This window comes from Miniopterus natalensis, chromosome 4 (genome assembly GCF_054644295.1).
Source record: "Miniopterus natalensis isolate mMinNat1 chromosome 4, mMinNat1.hap1, whole genome shotgun sequence".
NCBI lineage: Eukaryota > Metazoa > Chordata > Mammalia > Chiroptera > Miniopteridae > Miniopterus > Miniopterus natalensis.
In genome coordinates, this window is record NC_142084.1 from 59,772,839 (window position 1) to 59,796,572 (window position 23,734).

Genomic DNA, 23,734 nt, shown 5'->3' on the forward strand with positions numbered 1-23,734 from the left:
GACTACAGTACAAGTGTAAGCATAATTTATATGCACAGGAAAACCAAAAAATTCCTGTGACTTGCTTTATTGTGATACTTGCTTTATTGCAGTGGTCTCGTCTGGAAATGAGCCTGCAATATCTCTGAGATATGCCTGTAGTCAAATTCATAGAGACATTAAGTAGAATGATGGCTGCCAGGGGCTGGGAGGCAGGTAGGAAAGGGGAGTTATTAATGAGTAAAGTTTCAGTTTAGGAAGATGAAAAAATCTGGAGATGGATGGTGCTGATAAGTTGCACAAAAATGTAAATGTACTTAATGCCACAGAGCTGTACACTTAAAAATGGTTAAAATGTTAAATTTTGTTACCATTTATGGGGGATACTTTACTACAATTTAAAAAACAACAATAAAACCCTGGGTGACTGGCTCTATAATTTGTCAGTAGGGTCTAGTTTGGGTAGGCTACACTTTACTCTGTGGTAAGCCATATTATTTCTTTCTGCTTCAACTTTCTCCCTTTAGAGTGGCAGGAATGAAGCCATACTATTTATATCATAAGGTTGTTGTGGGTATCAAATAAAATTATAGATTTTACACACAGTGAAGTTTATAAAAATAATAGTTCATACTTATAAAACTTTATAAACTTTATCTTTTTGAACAAGCCAGATTTAACCCAACATCTATTACTTAAGATTGAAAAGCAAAAGTCACAAGGGAGTTCTTGGGATTCATACACAGAATAAAGCTTTAATCATACTTGCATCAGTCTTCCAGAACAGCCTCTGAACTTTTATACTGGGGGGAAAAAATTAATACTAATACTAGGAAAGAAAAATAGTGCAGCCATGTATCTGAATATTAATCTATGAGGTGTTAAATGTGAAAAACACCTCCTTCCATCAGGATGGGAAAATTTTCTATGAAGGAACAAAGGCTAGAGATTTCCCAACTTGAATGAATAAAATGTTCTCCAAAAAAACAAGTAAGTAAATAAAGTTGTTTGGAGCCAAGTATGGAAAACTGAGTAAGTAACCAACATGGTTAATAATGGTTTTTTGTCTAAACTTCAAATGACTAATAAATGCACTTCAGAAATCAGGAAATATTCACAATGCATGAGTTGAATTTTCAAGAATCCTGAAAAACAAATACAGCTGACCATTGAACAACACAGGTTTGAACTACGTGAGTACACTTTATATGCAGGTTTTTTACAATAAATATATGGTCAGCCCTCTGTATCCCGTTTTACAACCGTGGGCTCAACCAGCTGCTGACTGTATGTATGCATTGTTTTGGGGGAGTCAAAAGTTATATGCAGATTTTTTACTGTGTGGGGGCTGGTGCCCATAAACTCCACACTGTTCAAGGGTCAATTGTAATTCTGAAGAAAAGCAGTAGGAAGAAAGTAAGGTAAGAACATAAATAACTGAATTAAAAAGATAATCTTTTGGTAGATTGATCAACGGAGGGGGGGAAAAGAATATATATTAGGAACCAAAAAGGAAATAGTAACAATTTTCAAAATAAAAAAATGTGAATAACCTTATACCAATTTACTTGAAAAAATATTTTTCTAGAAAAATATAAATTCCCAAAAATGCCTCAAGAAGAAAAGACCTGAATAAAACAATTACTATTAAAGAAATTGAAATGGTAAGTTTTAAAAACCTAGTGCTTTCCACAACTTCTCTCTTCTTCAAAAATGCTATGATGCAAGAGTTTTTACGGGAGGATATACCAGCCCTTTCAAAGACCAGAGAGACCTATTTATTATAAAAACTGTTTCAGAGAATGGGGAAAAAACCCCTCACTTTATGAAGCTATTATAACCTCAACACCAAAACTGGACAAGGGCAGTACAGAAAAGCAACAATTATCACAATCTATCTCACTCCTGAGTATACAGTAGTCTCCCCTTATCCCCAGTTTGGCTTTCTGCAGTTCCAATGACCTGTGGTGAGTCATGGTCTGAAAATGTTAAATAGAAAATTCCAGAAATAAGTAATTTATAAGTTTTAAATGGCACACTTCTGAGTAGGGTGATATAATCTCACACTGTCCTGCTCCATCCTGTCCAGGATATGAATCATCCTTTTGTCCAACATCTCCACATTGCATACAACACCTGCCCAATAGTCACTCAGTAGCCACCTGTTATCAGGTCAACTATCTCAGTATCACAGTGCTGTGTTCAAGTCACCCTTATTTTACTTAATAATGACCCCAAAGGGCAAGAATTAGTGATGCTGACTATTGATGTGTCAGAGAAACTATAAAGTGTTTCCTTTAAGTAAAAAATTGAGTAATTGTTATAACTGTTCTATTTTATTATCGTTAATCTCTTACTGTTACCAATTTATAAATGAAACTTTATCGTAGGTGTGTATGTATAGGAAAAAAAAATAGTATATATAGGGTTTAGAACTATCTGCAGTTTCAAGCCTCCACTGGGAATCTTGGAACATATCCCCTGCGGATAATGGGGAACTAATGCAGATGCAAAAACCATAAATAAAACAAGAACTGGAAACAAAGCAAGAGAAAAAGTTGTCCTTATTTGCAGACAATAGGGTTTTTACAAAGAATATCTGAGAGAATCTAAACACAATTATAACTAATAAAAGAGTTCAGCAGAGATGATCAATATAAAATCAATACACAAAAATCAATCAATGGCATTCTTGTACACCAGCAATAACCAATTTAAAATGTAATAGAAAAAATATCTTATTCACAACTGCAACAAAAACTTAAGGTACCCAGAAACAAGTGAATATATAAATAAACAAAAATATATTAAAACTCAGTATTATAAAAATGGCAATTTTCCCCACATTCATTTAAAATAAAAAACAAGTTCAATCAAAATCCTAACAATATATTTCATGGAGAAATTTTATATGATTCTAAAAATCATATAAAAAAGTGCCAAGAATGACTAAAATAATTTTGAAGAACAAGAAGATAGGGGAAATGTAGAATTGACACAAGGTTATACAAACAGACCAATGGAACAAAAGAGCCTAAAACTGAAACTTGTATATGACAGAGGTTGCATTACAATCCAGAAGGGCTACTTGATAAATGGTGCAGAAAGCATTCATATGGAAAAATAAAATCATGTTACTCATAATGTAGGCAAAAATATATTTCAAGGAATTAGACATATGAATGAAAAATTCAAATTTTAAAAAGTGCTAGAAAAAATATGGCAGACCACATTTAAGACTTCAGAAACAAGGAAGGATTTTTTAAAACACAAAAGGCAAAGGAAACACAAAAGACAAGCTACAGAGCAGGAAAAGATATCGGCAATAAAAATAAATTACAAAGAATTAATACCAAAAATATTTAAATTACGACAACAACAAAAGGCAAATAACCTAACAGAGCAATGGACAAAGGTAACAAATAGGCAAATCACAGAAGAGAAAGCCAATAAACATACAAAAACATGTCCAACCTCATCAAACTCACACTGCACTCAGTGTAAAATTAAAATAACCACTTGAGTTGAAGACGTCTCTATCTTACAATGCAACAATTTCATTTTTTGGTTTATATCCCATGGAAATTCTTAGGCATGTCCAGGGAAGACTGGTATTACAAGAACGTTCACTGCAAAATGGATTATAATAGCAAAAAAATTGGAAACTACATGCCCATCAACAGAATAAGTAAATAAATTGAAATATATTTATATATTAGACTACTCTAATATATGAAAGTAACAAGTTAATGGTACACATATCAACATTTATATTCTTAAAAACATAAAACTAAGTGAAAAAAAGCAAGCTACACAATTACCTCTCTTATATGAATTTTTAAAACGTTGCAAAATTGCAAGTTTTATAGGTACATATTCAGCCTCAGTATAAAAATATTAGGAAGAGTGGTAAATATCACATTTATGAGAAGGGTTACCTCTAGGAAGGGAGAAGGAAAGGAAATGGAAATATGAAAGGGAACAGAGGCATTCATTAGCTTTGTATTTAATAAGAGACAGCCAGCCAGCCAGGTGGATAAAATATAATGTTAAGATTTCAACATTATATGAGTACATGGGTGTTTGTTATTTTCTATACTTCTATATATTTAAAATATTAACATAAACTTCCTTAAAAGGAATCATTTTTAAAATGAACTACAGTATGAACATAAATACATGTCAAAAACTAAATGCTAAGTTAAAAAATCAAGTTACAGAACAGATGTATACTATAACATTTACATACTATATAAACCAAAATTTTTTCATAGCTACATTCACATTGGTAATTTATACTTTCATGGGAATAGCACTCCAAATTCAGGATGATGGTTAACTCTGGACAGGGAAGAAAAGAAAGAAGACGGGAAAGTTACACAGGAATTTTTAGCCATATCTGTAATATGATTTCTTTGAAAAGTCTGAAGCAAATATGGCATTTGCTAAAGCTTGATACTGGATGGTTTAACGAAACACCTCTATTTACATATACATATGTATGTATGTATGTAAACAGCAAGAGCAGCAACAATAAATGAAGAAAATGAGTAATAAAGCTAACATCTGAGCACTTAGGTAGCAGGCACTCTTCTAAGTGTCTGCATGTATGTTCCTAAAAACAACCCTAGGAGGTAGATTCTATTACTATCTATATCTAATACTATTACTATTAGATTGTATTATTCATTTTACAGATGAGGAACTGAAGCAGAGAGGGGTGAAGCTGGTCTAAGGTTATAAAGGTAGTAAATAATGAAAGTAACATAAGAACCCAGGGTTCCTGCTCCAGAGTTTATAGCTTAAAAACTATGTTATTGTTATTATATCATTCTCTATTCTTTTCAGTATGTTGGAAATCAAAGATTTCTGTATGTTGGAAAAATACTTTTAACCTATGACTATAAAGGAATGTATGTGTGCACACATGTGCACATACATACACATACCTGTGTAGCTTAAACTGTTTTAAAGATGCTAAAATAATTCTAGGAATGTCTTAAAAATAGCAGCATCCCAACTACTATAATTTACATGTTTGAGGTTTGGTATTTTTTAGATCATTATTTCATAGTTAAGCATTGTTTCTTCAATAACCCTAAGACAATATATATTTGGAATCCTAGATAACTCATATGGGGAAGCATATGATGTAATTTAACCACCTCTTTCTCTCTCATTAGGGGCAAAATTCAATTAGTTATCTTCAGATCTGAAAATTCATATTAAGAGTTTTTAATACATAATTCTGTTAAGAAGTATAATACAATTTCAATTATTAATTTTTTGGGGTTTCTTCATTTTGAATTTATTTATTTTTTTAAAAGCCAGTAGCTAATACTTATACAGTAACAAAAATACAATTTTGTATAGAACTATTTATACCACAAAATAAAGGGAACTGGCATTTTTACTCATCAAATATTTATGAGCCTTGACTATGTGCTAATCATACACTCCTTGTCCCCAGTACCAGTTACCATTTCTTACGTCTCTTCTTCTCAATCTAAACACCCACCTTCTCAATGCTATCATCTACTAACCTACGGAATATGCATTCAAAAATATGAAAAAGAAGTTCCTGCTTTCAGAGAGTTCACCATCTAGTAGGGGAACTAGACAAATAAAAGTTATCTATAATACATAAGTACTTTAAGAAAGACATTTATTAGAGAAACATAAGGGTTGGGGTGGATGAAAAGGTGGCTGGTGCACTTCCGAGAACAGGAAACCTGGAACACGATGAACAGGAGACAACTCTTTTAAGAAAACTTGTCTTAAAAGGAAGAAGAGAGGGTAATAGCTAGTGGCACGGTTCCAGAAAAGGTTTTAAGATGAGAGATAAATACTTAGCATCAACTCCTCTGAATTACTTTCCTTGTTCCACTCTCTCCTAAGACCTAAATCCCAGATGAATGTGAGCAAGTTACTATACATTTCTACGCCTCAAATGAGACAGATGCTTAAGAACTTTATAGAGGGAACCTAAATAAAGGATCTCTAAAGTTCTTTCTAGATCTAAAATTCTATGATTCTAGGATTATGATTATCTAATCTTTTTAAACTAAAAAAAAAGTAAATCACAAAATATTCAGTTTGCAAAAGAGAAAAAAACAAGGCCAATTAAGAGATAAACTGGTTTGTACAACAGCATTCTATTATTTTTGCAAAACATTTAATTCCTATTTTGAATACCAGTAAAATTTCTACAAAAAGACAGTGCATTTTTATCAGAGTTGGTAAAGTGCTTCTTCCCCTCAAACCTGCGGAGTTCTAAAGAATCAACAAGCAACTGTTTTGTAATAACAGAAGTAAATTGATTAAAAGCCCATAGCTTAGACTGGTAAAAGTCATTTTTTAAAAGGAAGATGTTTATAGAAACATGTGTATGACATTCTTACTACAATATATTTGTTCATTATCTTTGCTTTAAAATTTTAATGTACAAGTTGAAGGTTCATGAAGTTTTTTTAAAAAAAACACACAGCTTTTTATAGTAATATGACTTCTTTTCACTATTACACATTTTGAAATTTAGAACAAGGTTTCCCTTACCTGATATGGACATGGAATGTGATATTCTCTGCAGCGTTCTTGTATCCAAGTTGTTTCCCAGATGCCACGGTAAGCTTGCTCATAAAAGTAGCATCCAATTACAACCAAGAGTGGTACGAGATAAAGAATGCTGAAAACACCAATCCGGATCATAAACTTCACCAATTTATCTTGGTTCTCCTTTTCTAATGGAATCTCAATTCGAACTCTGTTTAGGGATATAATGCCAGCTAAAAGCAGTGAAACCCCAACTACCACATATAGGCAGAGGGGTGCAAGAACAAAATATCTCAATGCATCAACATCGTAGAGGCCAACAAAACACACGCCACTGATATTGTCACCTTCAATTTTATTCATCGCTAAAAGGATGATAGTCAGAGTTCCAGGGATGCCCCATGCACTGGCGTGAAATAGCAATGCTTTCTTCTCAATAGCTTCACTACCCCACTTTGGCACAGCTGCCAAGAACCATGTGATGGTAAGAATTACCCACCAAACGCTGCCAGCCATAGTAAAAAAATAAAGTACCATAAAAAGCATGGTACAGGCTTTATTATGAGATCCTTGTGTCACTGTGGAAGCCTTATACTGTGCAGGGCTAGATGCATTGCAGGCTACTCGGTCCTCAAGCAAAAACCCAATGAAGAAAATTAATGATACCATCATGTAGCAGACTGCATAAAATATAATAGGTCTTTCAGGATAACGGAATCTTGTGACATCAATCAAAAAAGTTAAAAAGGTAAACAACGTGGCAGAGAGGCAAATGATTGAAATCAATCCTATGAAATATCGAGCAAATGAAAGTTCTTCTCTCCTGAAGTACATATTTGGACAGGGAGGTGAACAATCACGCACGTGCAAAAAAGAATAACCAAGATCAGGATCAATTTTCAACTCCCGGGGACACCAAAAACCATAGTCCCTCTGCACTGCCACTGGGGCTCCTTCAGTAGGATCTCCAGCTAAATTCAGATCCACAAGTCGAGGGTATGGTTCATCACAATCTGGGAACCTATAAAATACAAGATAAGAACCATTTTACTTACTGGGAAATCTGCCAACAATTTGGATTTCCAAATTTAGCACCTGTGACCTTATTATTTATTCTTATGTCCTTGGAGCACATTACAATAATGAGAAATAAAGTAAATAGTGATATCTTCTGTGTGGGCCATAGAACTAGATTTTCCATAGTTGACCAAAAATGAAAAAGTTTTATACTTAATTTTGTTTTAGCTTTAAAAACAGTACTTTCTTAAAATAGTCAAGCATAGCCATCAATAAAAGGTGTATATATAAACTATTTATTTAGAACACAGAGTTTAGAGGATTTCAAAATATAAGCATATATATAAAATAAGATAAATACAAATATATAGCTCCATCAGAATAGAAACTAAAAGTTACTTTGGTCTAACTACAGTACAGTCCTCAATTTATGCTAGACTCAAACAGAACTTACTTAAACATAAAAGTTAAAAATATTCCCTAAATGCATGGCCCAAGGTATTCTGAGATAGATTAGCGTTAAAAATCCTTATAAGTGGCTTGGTTTTTAGGTTTTTTTCTTTCCGTTTTCAGTCATTCTCTGCTTATCATATTGGTTAATTAAAGGCCTTCTAAAGTCTCTGAAATCAACTAGTTCATTCCTACCATCCCTAATTTCTCTCAAACCCACTGCATTCTCTAATTTAGTTATCCTCAAACTTTGAAGTACATGAGAAAACTTAAGGTCTTTATAAAAAGTAAATTCTTGGTCCCCACCACCATAAATCATATTTCACTTTACCTGTGTTAGGGCCCAAGAAATCTGCATTTTAAGAATTGCCCAGATCCACAGACTTCAAAAAGTGTCATAACCGCAGGACAAAGAAAATAGGGTTGTACTGCAGACATACCTACATGACTAAGGGTACCATTCTCATGAACTTCCTGCATCTTCAGTTTTCTTGCCAATAGCAGTTTCTAAGCCTTCAGACTCCCACTAACTGTTTACTAGTTTATATGCATCCAATAGTTTCCAAGGCACTATCACTGATATTGTTTGCCAAATGCATGCATAACCTTATCCTGTAGCAAACTAATCTTTTTTTTTTTCAATACAAACTATTTTCTTCACAGGGCTTGGGATTACAAAGCAAAAGACAGAAACTTACTGCATTCAGGCATTTATTAGTATCTTGCAGTATGGTAGGAGTTTAACATAAATAGACAAAAGAACAGGATCTCTACCCTTCAGTCTAAAAGGAAACACATACTTGAAAAGATAACACAAAATACAGCAGTGTGATACATGAAGCAATCAAAATCTATATAAAGTATAAAATGATATAGAGAAGGATTAATAATTTTAGGGAAAGAGGTTATAAAAGACTTCAGAGAGTAAGTCCTTTAACACAAGATTTTGGAATCAATATTTGCCAGTATTGGAAGTATGCCAAACAGTATTTTAGTAAGAAATTCGAGCAAAAGCATAGAGGTTTGAACAAAGTGTGTTTAGTATTGCTGGAGCATGAGGTGTGTGTGACTTGTGACAAGAGATGAGGTTGGAGAGGTAAGCATGTTGCAGAATTATATATGTATGTTTCTGTGTATGGGTGTATATTTAAACAATGACAAAATTTAAAACCATGCAAAGTAGCACTACGTATTTTTACGGATGTATTTGTATATATCCAACTGCCAATTCAACAAAAACATGCCCTTCACTCTTTAACCCTTCCAAAACCAAACTCTTGATTTCTACTCCTTAGATTTCTCCATCTCCATAAGTGATAATTCCATTCTTCTAGTTGCCTGAGTCAAAAGCCTTGGAGTCATCTTTGAAGTCCCTTCTCTCTCATTTACACCTCAGAATCTACCAGCAAATCCTGTCATTCTACTTTGTTATACATCCAGAATCTGACCACTTCTCTTTTTCTCCACTGCTGCCCCCCAGTTTGAGACACCAGTGCCTCTCCCTGGACTTCTGGGAGTGGCTTCCAATTGTTTTCTTCCACAGCAGTCACTCCTGTGCTCATGGTCATGTTTCTTCAGCTCAAAATCCTCTAATGGCTTCCCTTCTCACTCAGTCAAATCCAAATTCCATACTAGAGCAACAAAACTCCCTCCATCCCCAGTACTTTTCTGATCTTATATAATCTTTCCATTTTCCCTCACTCACTTGGCTCCAGCTCCTTTGGTCTCCTTGTTGTTCTCTGAATATACCAAGCATGCTTCCACTTCAGAACCTTTGAACTTGCTCCTCTGTTTCCTCTGCCTCGGCTGTCCTTCCCTAGATATCTGTATTATTTGTTCTCTCATTTTACTTAGGTCCCTGGTTCCAATGCCTCCTTACCAAAAAGGCCTTCCCCAATGCCTCCACAGAAAACAGCGTCCTTCTACTTCCCTGTATTGTATCACTATCACCTAATTCTACTCTTTCTTAATAGCATTTGTAATCATCTGACATTATCTATTTATCTCCCACCACTAGAATTTTAGCTCCATAAAAGAGATGTTTTGTTTACTGCTCATCTTCAACATAGAATAGTACACAGCACACAGAACACATCCAATTAATATTTATTAAATTAATGACTGTTAATAAATATATTCATATAGCCCTAACCCAAGTAATTAGAAAGATGACTACCAGGAGCAGTGTGGAAGACAGAATGAACTGGGCCAAAATGGGGATAGATAACACCAGTTGAGCCAAAATTAAAACCATATAAGGCAGTGAGAATGTGACAACTATGAAATTAAGACAAAGCAATGGGATTTATAACTAATTGAATGTGGAAGCTAAGGTCAGTGAAGGAGGAAGATGACTTCTAGGGAATAAAAAAATGTTCTAGGAATAGAATAAATTTTAGACATGTTGAAATTGAGGTATCTGAGACAAATTCAGGCTAGGATTTTCCAATGGCTCTGGTTATACAGATTTGGAACGATAGGAAGATGTCAAGGATACAGATTTAGATTTAGGAACCATCAGTATACGAATGAAAGGTTAAATCAAAAGGTGATATTACCTAGGGAAAGCATGTAGAATTAAAGAGAACAGGAACAGAACTCTGAGAAGCACCAATATTTAAGGGTCAGAAAGAGGAAGAAGATCCAAGAAAGAAAACTGGGAAGGGCTAGTCTGAGATGTAGCAGACCACACGGTTCACATATGATGGCCTAGCTGATTTTCAGGAAAGGAGAATGGGCTGAGGTTGAGGGGAATAAGGGTCAAATATAGAATAAAAGTGAAATGCAGATGTGAAATGAGTACTATAGGTTTGGCATAGGTGCTAAGAGGAAAGAACAAATTTCCCTGTTGACCAAAGACAAACAGCAAACAGAATTGCTATGGTTAGAATCATTAAATAATAGCATAGGTAATTTATAAAAAATTGGTTGAATCAACCCAGTTGGGTATTTGAACAAGTACAGTGGAAGGAATATATTAAAACTGCTAGCAAAAGTGTTATTTCAAATGATGGACCACAAAGCTTACGCAAAGTAAGGAAATAAGTAGTAAGATCAGGAAGGGGTCTATTGGAAAGAAGGAAAATCCCCAAAAGTCTGGGGGTGTCCATGAAGCAAAGATGAGTACAGTAGGGGCAAAAATATGAGAGACATAAAAGAATGGAAAGTTGTTATGAAAGACCAGCTTGCCAGAATTTAAGATTTCCGAGTTAGGCAATCCCAGGCAATAGAGAGGACATAAAATAGATTTAATCATAGCAAAACAAAGAAAGAAACAAAGCTTATGAGATTTCTATGCTTGTATGTAAGCTATTAACATAATAAAACCACTAAACAATGAGAGCTAGATACAAGAAACATAAAATAGGATTCTGGCCCAGTCAATTCATAACTGTTGTTATAAATACCAAGACATTTACAGACTTCTAAAGAGGGACTATAAACATTATCAGGTGTTTGAGGAAAGAGTGGATAAGAAAGCAAAATGTCAGTGAATTGACTACAAGAAATTAATATGTTTTATTTCTTAAAATTTCCATCTCTCAAATGAGAGTAAGAACACCTACTTTTTACCTACCACTAAGGGCTATTATAAGATGATAAACAAAATTTTAAACACGAAAGAGAAAAGAATGTTCATTGCAGCGTTGCTTATAATAGCAAAAGCCTGGAAATAAACCAAACGACCATCCCTAGGAGATGGCTAAATAACTACAGGATATTAATACAACTGGTCATTATATAGCAATTAAAGGGAATGAACCAAACCTAAAGATACAAACATAGGTACATGTAAAAGAATTTTATGTTGTTTATTGCTACATATACATGTAGTAAGAGTATAAAAACAAATACAGAAATGATTAACAACAAATTTAATATAATGATTACTTCATCTCTGGAGAAGAAAGAAGGTAATGAAATCAAGACAGGTACCATTTCATTTTTCTTTTTTCCTATTTTAAGAAAGAAAACATTAATTTCCTTTTTTATTATTAGTACACCCATGAGCTTGCCCTCCCATTCTAGTAAAATGTATGCTTTTTTCTTTTTTCCTCTTCTCTCAATGTCACGATTTTTATCCTTTTATTACTGATAGAGGCAAGCATTTAATTTTATTAATTTTTAAAATATATATCTTTATTGATTTCAGAGAGAGGAAGGGAGAGGGAGAGAGATAGAAACATCAGTGATGAGAGAGTCATTGACCAGCTGCCTCCTGCACGCCCCCGACTGGGGATGGAGCCCACAACCTGGCCATGTGCCCTGACTGGGAATCGAACCCTGATCACCTGGATCCTAGGTCGATGCTCAACCGCTGAGCCATGCCTGGCCGGGTACATCTAATTTTAAATTGTAAAGCCATTATTATCCCTAATTCTATCTCTGTGTCTATAGTTTGTACAGTTTGACTTTTCTGCATCTTGAAGTAGAAATAAAACTTTTAAAACTGTTCCCTATCGTGTTAAGCACAAAGAAAAAAATACATAAGCTCTGTTCACTGTCAAGATTTGTCTGTTCCAAGGAAGAAATTTTCAACTTCATCTGTATTGTTTTATTTTTTAAAAAGAAAAAATCAGAAGCAAATATTGCAAAATGTTAAGATTGGATAAAGCAGGAAAATAACAGGTACATACATACTCTTCTTCTTATTCTTTAGTCTTGAAACATTTCAGAATACAAAAAGGCACAAAGTTTTACCTAAGAAATACAGTATTACTACTGTATACATTACTACTAATAATAATATTCTCTGATACAAATCTATAAGACTGTCTAGTAAACATCCTCTAACCTTTAGGAAATGCTTACAATCTATATATTGGAAATGATTAGAAAAGCATCTGATATTTTCTAGGTTGGGTATATTAATATATGACAGAAAAACAGAACTACTTTAGTCATTAACACACTTAAATCATGAAGATATTTAAGTCCTATAGAGTAATCATTAAAGGTATTTAACGATGACAGAACAAATGATTTTTCTTCTCTGTATTTTCTAATTTTCATAAATGGCATTACTTTTATAACCAGAAAAAAAAAAATTAAGGGGAAAAAAATTAACTGAATGTCTTATGTTTTCCTTAATTTAATTCTTCAAAAAATTTCTTCATAATAATGTCTCTCTTTTTCTACCTTTTTATTTAGTGCTTCCAAATTTCTAAGGTAATGAGTAATTCTGAGGCCATGAAACTGCTGTTCAAAATTAAGACTAATATATGTACTTAAAAAAAGTTTTAAAAAACTGATAGAAGACAAGTACTTTTTAAATATACTGCAACACAAGTAATGATCTATGAAAATATATGATTTTCGCACCTACTGCATTCCATATCTTCAGGCCAAGGAACACCAAACATCTCCATAAGCTTTGAACACTCGCTGTAAGCCCGCTGACACAGCCTACGACAGGGAAGTGTGACACGTCCATATTCCATACAAATAGGAGCATAGAGTGCACAAAGAAATGGCCGGAAATCCCGAGAACAATCCAGATTCACCATAGGGTGGAATGGCTAGGAAAAAGTTAAAATTGAATCATTAGAGAAAGAGTTGTATATAAATCAAAGTTTTCTATATACAATATTGCATTATTCGTTTTTGTGTTTTAAAATTTTTCTGAAGGTTATTAAAATTTTTTGAAGAAGGATTTTTGTTTTATTAAATAAACCCTCTTAGCCCTACCCCTACAAATTCTGATTTGGTTAAATCTGAGATGTACCTCAGAATCTATATGTATATTATAATTGTTACAGGTGATATTAATGAAAAGACAAGGCTGAGAACTGCTAATAACAATATGATCCATTTTACAAAGAAAAACCACAAAAGGTATCTGCCAAATGCTCAAAAGAATAATTACTACTTGGTGATGAGATTATAAAAGATTTTAATATTCTTCCTTTTAAGTATTTCTATATTTTCTTCAATTAACATGTATCAAAAGGAGAGAGGACAAAAAGGGAAAGATAAGGGGAGGGGAGGGAGAGTAGTTTTACTAATAGTTATTTTGAGGGTGAGAAGCAGGGAAGATCTCTCACCTTTTCTCATATTGTTACGTTAAAAATTAAAAACAAAACAAAATAGTTATTTAAACTCTGAAATCACCTGATGTAAACAGAGCTAACACTGTAAGTTGATATTAAGAAAACAAAAAGAAAAAAACAGTGGCTCCAAACATAAAACCATACTAAAATCATCATTATAACCACAGGAACAGATCAAATATCCCAAGAAGTGTACATCTGGGCTTTTGACTATCAAATATATTTCTTCACTTGTTTACATAATAGTTTGAGTCATTGCTGATTTTGAATTGATAAGAAATATTCTCACCACCATGCCTATTGAGTAAAAATCAATTTATTTCTACACCGATATATATTTTCTAGAGATCTCCTATACACAATGCAAGAAAAGCAAGAGTCACTTAAAGAAACCAAAGTCAAAGAAGTTAACTGTATAATGGATGTGATAACCAGTATACAACAAACTGTTTGTGGCAATAAACTATATGTTACTATTACTTCCAGGTATGAAGTAGTAGTTTGTGTTAAACCAATGTTTCCATCAAGAAAAACTTTAAAATACAGAAAAAAAGTTTTAAAATATCTTTTTAAAGCGATTGGAGAACTGTTGAAGGAAAAGAACTAGAGAGACCAAGAATCCAGAGAGCAGGGAAGCATGGTGAGGTGGCCTGATTTGTGCAGCCCTATTTCGAAGGAGGCATTTTTTAAATCTGGGCATAAGGCAAGAAGCTGAGAATCAAATTTGCCTAGGCAGATGCTAGGAAACTGAGAAGCCATTAGAGCTTTGGTGGTCTTGCTAGGCTACAGACAAAATTTCACAAGCAAAAGAATACAGTTGGACCCTTGTGCTTTACACCATTTACAAAACTTAACTCTAAACGCATCAAAAGCTTAAATATAAGAGCAAAATCTATGAAACTTGTAGAAGAAAACACTGAAGTAAATCTTCACGACCTTGGATTTGGCAATGATTTCTTAGATGAGACACCAAAAACACAAAAGAAAAAAGAGATAAATTGTACTCCATCAAAATCAAAAGTTTTGTGTATTAAAGGGCACTTTAGTACACATGAGACTGAACAGACAAACCTAAGAATGGAAGAAAATATTTGTAAATGAGGTATCTGATACGGGTCTAGTATCCAGAATATATAAACTCCTATAACTCAACAAAAAGACAAACAACCCAATTTTTTTAAATAGGCCAAAAACTTGAACAGATATTTCTCTTAAGAAGTTATGCAATAACCAATAAGCACATAAAAAGATGCTCAACACCATTAATCATTAGGGAAATGTAAAAATGAGAAGTACAATGAGCTACCATATCACACCCAGTAGGATAGCTATAATTAAGAAAATAATAATAACAGGTGTTGAAAGGCTGTGGAGAAATTGAAACCCTTATACATTGTTTATGTAAAATGGGGCAACCGCTATGGAAAAGAGTTTGGAGATTCCTCAAGAAGTTAAATACAGAATTACCAGATAATCTCCTGTGCTATTTTTGTAATGTCCTGTGAGTCTATAATTATTTTAAAATTAAAAGTTAAAAAAATGTATTATAGTCACATGCTGATGATGTCTGTACATACATATATACATACATACACGTACACACACACACATATGTATATGTATGTCTTAAGCAAGTCTCAATCTTGCTTGGTACTAAGTAATACATAAAATATCAACCAATCCAATATTGTTATGTTAGTTACTCTGTTAGTAAAACCTCCATCTGTGAGCTCCATCATGAATTATAAAATTGATTTGAGTGACATTTTGCACTGCTTGCACTGAGTCTAAAGTTACAAGTTTATGCTTCTGTCACATATTAGCTACAAGTACCTTGTGCTATATCTCAGCTAGCATTTACTGACAGTCACTATAGGCTAGGCAGTGTTCTAAGTGCCTTACACACATTATCTCATTAACCCTCTCAACAATCTCATAAACTAGGTACTATGATTATTAATCCCACTTTATAATATATGTGAAGAAAATAAAGCATAGAAAGTTAATTTGTCCAAGATCAACATAGCCACAAAGAGCCAAGGGTCAAACCTTGGCACTCTTATCCAAAGTCCTTGAGCTTAATCAATCTGTTCTACACAACCTCTCTAAACTTTAGTAAAAGTTTAAAACAGCCTTATAACACAAATAATAATACATAAAATAGCATACAGACCCCAGTAAATGATAGCTTTAAAGGGGATTACTGAAGAGTTACAAATTATAATAGAGTTGTAGAAGGCCTACTTGATGGGCATGAGGAAATCTGCTAAAGTCCCTGTTCTCAAATGCCAAGTGAGAAAGAAAAGTCAATGGAAATAATGTTTTAAAAAGCAAAACAAAACATGGATGAATCTCAAAATCATTATCCAAGGTGAGAGAAATCAGACAGAAAAAAGTAGATACTGTATGACTACTTTATATAAAAGTCTAGAAAATGAAAGTAATCCATAGTGACAGAACACAGATCTGTTGTGGCTTGGAGCAAGGAGTCAACAGGGTGTGGACTACAAAGGGACACAAAGAGGATTTTGGGATGATGGAAATGCTCTATATCTTGATTGCGGTGATGGTTTCATGGGTACATACATCTCTCAAAACTCTTTGAATTAAACACTTCAAATGGGTGCAGTTTATTATACACAAATTAACCTCAACGAAGCCATTATATAAAAACAAAAATATTAATATTTTTCAAATAAGCAAATTTCCTTGACCTTAACCCTAACAAATTTTAACCTCAGCTAAATAAAAATTAAATAAGGTAGCTCGAATACTGTAAAGTTGGAAACAAATATATAAAATAAGCAATACTATTAAAGCACTATGAAGTAGAAAAAGGATCTTTAGCTGATTAAATTTTAAGATTCTTATTGAGTAATTCCTTAAACAGTAATACTTTTGTTCACTAAATTAAAACCAGGTATAGGAAGTTTACAAACTGAAAAGTAACTTTCTAAAATTAAATTTCTGGTTTCCACAACAAAGGTACACAACATAGAACCTTCCATTCTTTGTTCAAATTCAAATCAACCAAGCCTTTGTGCTCCCAATCTCTTTCTTCTTTCAAATTTCCATTCCTGTTACCATAGGAACCTGCTAGCTGACAAGCCTTCAAGCATAGCAACAGCCGAAGCTTAGCAAAGGGTGTGAGAAAGGGACAGAGTCAAAGGCCAAAATTTGACTCATGAGAATCAGAATTCCAATCTTAGTCACTTTACAAAGGGTCTGGTAACCATAGAAATAGTATCCTACTGGGTTTGGGAATATTATGACTAAATTCATTAAGTGTGAAGCCAAATGTGGAATGGCCTTGAAAATTAAAAAATGGTATTCATTCTATTTCAGATCCAAATTAGAAAAACAAATTAAAAAACAACAGTTTAGAATAATTTTAAGTGATTAAATATACCTTTTAAACCTCTCTCCTTTTTTTGGTAACAACATTCCTAATGAGAAAAGCTCCAAAACTTTAATAATTACTTTGTATAAAAAAAAAAATCTAGGTGTGTAAAACACCTTTAATCCCAATAGATTTCCTTTTCTTTTACAAATTTTAATAATTTTAAATGTCTCATAATAGCATATTATATGCTTTCCAATAGTCTTTTAGTGATTGGTTTGCAGAAATATGCCACTGTCACAGGAATATATTTATCTTTTTTAAGTCAAAGGGGAGTCCCCAAAGCAGTCTATAAAATTTGACTTTCCTTTAGGAAGTAAACTTTAATATTTCCAATGTCATAAATAGTTGTTAATTATGGTCCATCTCAAAAGATGAAACTTGACAAACAAAATTCCACCACACTTAACTTAAATGAAAACAAATTTTCATTTAAAAGGTATTCTTTTAAAGTGAATTGCCGCACAAGAAAATCAATTAAAATTTTTAAAAGCTGCTGGTTTCCCCCTAAAGTCAGAAATAACTAAATGCAATTAATTATCCACTACCCGTGTGTACATTTTTCAGTTCAGAAGCGTCTTAATTTTGGCTGGTTTCTCCGTCACACAATAGGCTTCTCAAGCCACCTCACTAAATTGTTGTTTGCTTGGGGAAAAAAACACACTATTAACCTAAACAAAAGACAGTAAGAGTAAATCTGCTGTATAATGCATGTATTCTAAGTCATGAATTTCAAGAATATAATCAAAGAAATTTCGTTTCCAAAAAGACTATCCACAAAATGTTAGTAATTATTGGTACATAGGCGTATATTATGCCATTCCCTAAAAAAACAACAGCAACAACAAAAAAATGTCTTTCAAAGGCCAGTTCACATATCATCTGCAACTGATGCCTTCCATATAAGAGCTTCTCTTTTGAATTTCCTAAGCACTTTATGCCTTTATGGCATTTACCAAGTTCTTCCTTAAGTTTCAGTCATTCAATCAAAATACATGGAATAAATACTGAGTCTTAAGCACTGCAACTGGGAGCTAAACCAAAAAAGACTGTTGAGTTTTTAAAAATAAAGTTTCTGTACTAATTTTATTACTTTAAAAGCACAAAGTAGCCTGGCCGGCATGGCTCAGTGGTTGAGCATCAATCTATGATCCAGGAGATCCTGGTTCAATTCCCAGTCAGGGCACATGCCTGGGTTGTGGGTTCAACCCCTGGCAGGGGGTGTGCATGAGGCAGCCAATCAATGACTCTCATCATTGATGTTTCTATCTCTCTCTCCCCCTTTCTCTCTCTGAAATCAATAAAGATACATTAAATAACATAAAATTTTTTAAAAGCACAGGGTTTCTTACAGAAAATCAGAAAAATACATTAAATGAAGAATACAGAAGACATGAATAAACTGTACTAATTCAGGAACAACCACTGCTATCCTTGGGGAAAAGCCTTTCAGATCACTTTTTCTACATGAACATACATACTTCTGTGTTCAACCAAGGCAGGATGATACCATACAAAATGTTTTGTTACTACCCCTATTTTTTTCCTACTTATTAATGTATTAAGTACAACTCAGAATTTTGACAGGCAAAGATGGAAAAGAGAGTGTTAAGGCAGAAGGAACATGAAAGGTCTAGAGATGGTAAAATTTGGTTGTTTTACTCTTTAGCTTAATTACACCACTTACAAGTGCAAACACATATGTTAAAAATAAAGACCAAAAAAAGGGGTGGGGGGACAAAGCGAAACACTAGTTCACACTAGCAGTAAGTGATAAGTGGTATCCTTGGTGTTAGGATTACTATTACCACCATCCTCACCAAGCACACTACTATTTACCACCCCAGGAGATTAAGTGGTTAGGTATAGCATCATAACCATAACCATGAATACTACCACCTCTTATAGAATTCACAGTTTATAAAGTTCATTAATTCATTTAAACATATATTAGCAGTTACTGTGTGTGAGGTACTATTAGGTTCAGGGTATACAAAAATGAATAGGATGGCTCTGCTTTCAATAGCAAAAAAGCAGCAAATAACCCTTCAGTAGGAACTGAATTTTAAAAATCAAGGACAACCTCACCCCCATAAGGGTAACTATTGTTCAGAAAAAAACAACAACAAGTGTTCGTGAGGATGTGGAGAAACTAGAATCCTTTGCACTGCTGGTAGGTATGTAAAATGGAGCAGCAGCTATGGGAAACAGTATGGTGGTTCCCCCTAAAATTATCATATGATCCAGCAATTTCACTTTTGGGTATACACTCCCAAAAATTGAAAGCAGACATTGGAACAGATACTTGTATACCCATGTTCATAGTAGCATTATTTACAATAGCCAAAAGGCACAAGCAACCCAAGTGTCCCACAGATGAATGGATAAACTAAATGTGTGGTAGATACATACAATGGAGTATTATTCAGACTTAAAAAGAAAGAAAATTTTGACAGATGCTACATGGATGACCTTTGAAGACATTATGCTAAGTGAAATAAGCCAGTCACAAAAAGATTACTATTGTATGATTCCACTTATATGAGGTACCTAGAACAGTCAAATTCAGAAAGAAAGAATGGTGGTAGCCAGGTACTTGGAGGACAGAAGAATGGAGGGTTATTGTTTAATGGGTACAGAGTTTCAGTTTTGGAAAATGAAAAAGTACCGGAGAAGGATATTTATTGGTGATGAATACATTAACAGTGAATGCACTTAATGCCACTGAACTATACACTTAAAAAAGGTTGAAATGGTAAATTTTATGTCATGCATATTTTGCCACAATTACAAAATATTTTTTGAGTAATATCTGTAAGTATTACTATGGAGTATCTAGGATATATTGGTAAGTGAAAGAAGTAAGGTAGTGTGCCCTGGTTGGTGTGTCTCAATGGTTAGAGCATCGGCCTGTGCACCAAACAGTCACAGGTTCGATTTCAGGTCAAGAATCGAACCTGAGTTGCAGGTTTGATCCCGGCCCTTGTCGGACACATGCGGGAGGCAACCAATCGATGTGTCTCTCTCACAACAATGTTTCTCTATCTCTCTCTCCAGCTCCTGCCATCACTTCCACTCCTCTCTCTCTGAAAAAGCAATGGAAAAAATATCCTCAGGTGAGGATTAACAACAAAAAACGTAGTAAAAACAAACATTATGACACTATATCAAAGAAAGGTGAAAGAATATATATAGACAAATATTATAAAAACATTTTATATAAATGTTATATTTACAATTTTTTAGTAGAAGTATAAACAAAAAACATTTTTTAAATGACTACCTTTAAGGTGAAACAGTAACATGGTGGAGGTGAGAGGGCCAGAAACTGGACTTCTCTGAATGTACCGTGTTCTATATATAAAGTTTTTTTGTTTTGGTTTGTTTTTGTGGGGGTTTTTTAATCCTCACTGAGGATATTTTTTCCACTGCTTTTCAGAGAGAGTGGAAGGGGGAAGAGAGAGAGACACACACATCGACTGGTTGCCTCTCACACACATCCTGACCAGGGCCAGGGACTGAGCCTGCAACCGAGGTACATGCCCTGGGCTGGAATTGAACCCAGGACCCTTCAGTCAACAGGCCGATGCTCTAACTACTAAGCCAAACCCGGCTAGGGCTCTATATATAAAATTTTAAAACATAACTATAAAATACGTCAAATCAAAAAAAAATTTAAGTCATTCCTCAAAATGGAACATATGAACCTGTGTATTGAGTTTAACCAGAAAGAAGTATTTAAGTAACTTTAAAACACAGTATTTGACTATACATCATTGTTGAAAGATATCCTTAAGCACAAACGGAAGTATAAAAAAAATCTTAAATTGCTTTCAGTAATCATATTGTTGGTAATGATACTGCAATTATTCTGAAATTATAGTGTATGTCTATAATAAAGCTTCAGTATAAAAAACAAAAATAAAATTTAAATAAAAACTCTGCAATATTATTTGAATAGGAAGTATCAGCATAAGCTTATAATGTACTTCTTTAAAAAAAAAAAAAAAAGTATTTCCTAGTTCTGTCCATGAAAAGGCCTAAAAGTGATCAACCTAGTATCAAGAGGCTTAGCACGCAGATAGTGGTCTCTAAATATCATTTCCAACTAAAAGAAATCAGTGCCCCCTAGATAAACAATGATTCAAGGTGTGAAAATTAATAAAGGAAACTTCAATTAAAATTGGAGCTGGGAAGACCTGTTAGAGGGAACTCTCAAGCTGTTATTACTCATTGCCAATTACTCCAAACAGGAGGACTCAGTTACAGCGTCAATTAATTCAGTTACAGGCCCCAACCAACTGGAAAAGGGTACTTGCACAGGAAGTACATCTACTTTACTATTCCAGCAGGAGAAAGGTTTTCTTCTTGCCTAGCAATTAGCCAGCCAATGGAAACACTGCTGCTGAACCAATGAGAAGCCATAATCACCTATAAACTCTTACTTTCCTCCAATGAACTTTCATTATTCCTTGCTGATAACTTCCTTGCCCTGCCTTCCTTACTATAAAAGGCTTCCATCTTGTATAACCCCTGGGAATATCTCTCTGCTTGCTAGATAAGATGCTGTCCTAGTCATGAATCATTTAATAAAACCAACTAGGTTATTAAATTTACTTAAAGTTTGTTTATTAACAAAGATTTGAGGCAGAATTTTATGAAATAGACTTGGATCATACCAGAAAGCAAGGAAGCTATTAGAAACCACTAGAGAACTGTAAAAAACACTCAGGAACTTTCTTGAAGAGGATCCCACTACCAAAGATGGAACAGATTGAGCCCCAATAATAACTGCAATGGATTGAAACACATCAAATATGTTAAAAATCCATGAGTTCATAATGATACGTTATAAAAAAAAAAGAAGACCTCACTGGTCACCTTTGGAGATTGCTTGGGAATCAACTTATCCTAAAAACTAACAAAGAAGAATGATCAGGTATTTGCCTGTCTTTCTCATACAAACTGTACATAAAACTCAGCAGTCTAGTAGTCAAAGAGAGGACGCTTCTGTTTATAGAGTATTCCAGCTGAGAAATGATGATAATAGATAAGAATATCACCATTTTGCAAACCCCTAATAAAATTACTGATCTAGTCCAGCCAGGCGTGGCTCAGTGGTTGAGCATCAACCTAGGATCCAGGAGATCGCTGTTCAATTCCCTGTCAGGGCACATGCCTGGGTTGCAGGCTCGATCCTCGGGGGGTGGGGGGTGGGGAGGGGGGCCTGCAGGAGGCAGCGGATCAATGACTCTCTCATCATTTATGTTTCTCCCTCTCCCTTCCTCTCTCTGATATTAATAAAGATTTTTTTTTTTAAATTATTGATCTAGGAAATCATCTTCGATGGTGCTAAAATTACAGAATGACTAGATATTATACGTCTATGAAGTGTTCTCCCCCACACTCCGCCAAAAAAAAATCATAAAAGGAGACAGAGGAACATAGTAAATAACCACCACAGGGATGCAATCAGCAAACTGAAGAACTATGGGAAATTCTACAAGGCAAACATATTACAAGAAAAATTGGAAAGGGGAAAGGGAAGGAGAAACTATAAATTAAAAGAGACTTTAAAAGACATTTCAATTGAATGCAATGCATGAACCCTGATTTGAAAAGTCAACTATAAAAAAAACTGTGAAGTGCCCAGAGTGATTTGGTATTATGGAAGTGATAAAGGAAGTGATAAAGATATGGTGCTTATATACTTTCAAAGAGTCCTTACTATATATATACATATTGAAATATTCATGGATGAAATTATAGTGCTTATGATTTGCTTCAAAGTAACCTAGTTGGGTGTGAGGTCATAAATGAAACAAGAATAGCTATAAATTGATAATTTTTAAAGCTGGATAATGGGTATATGGCATTCATTACATTATTCTATCTATATTTCTATATAACTGAAATTTTCCATATTAAAAAATTAGAGAAATAAAAAGCTAAAATTTGAGTTTGGATAACTGGGAGACTGGTTCACACATGCTTTGTTGTTATTATTTTTTTAAATATATCTTTACTGATTTCAGAGAGAGGACAGGAGAAAGAGAGAGATACAAACATCAATGATGAAAGAGTAGTCATTGATTGGCTGCCTCCTGCACGCCCCCAACTGGGGATTGAGCCCACAACCCGGGCATGTGCCCTGACTGGAAATCGAACCGCGATCTCCTGGATCCTAGGTCTATGCTCAACCATGGAACCATGCCTGGCAGGGCCAGACATTCTTTATTCTTAATGAACCACAAAGGATACCAAGGATGCTCAGGCAGGCTTTTAG

General features: G+C 34.1%; 1 protein-coding gene across 3 annotated transcripts in view; it reads right to left on the bottom strand.

The window, feature by feature from the left end:
* FZD3 (frizzled class receptor 3) overlaps window positions 1–23,734 on the bottom strand; it is a 69,647-nt gene that overhangs the window by 34,092 nt on the left and 11,821 nt on the right. For all 3 annotated transcript variants that reach the window (XM_087816566.1, XM_016213857.2, XM_016213858.2), the window contains 2 exons: window positions 13,321–13,517; window positions 6,535–7,552 (listed from right to left, as the gene is read on the bottom strand). In XM_087816566.1, the coding sequence (XP_087672692.1) occupies window positions 6,535–7,552; window positions 13,321–13,517 (1,215 nt within the window). The remainder of the gene's footprint in view (window positions 1–6,534; window positions 7,553–13,320; window positions 13,518–23,734) is intronic.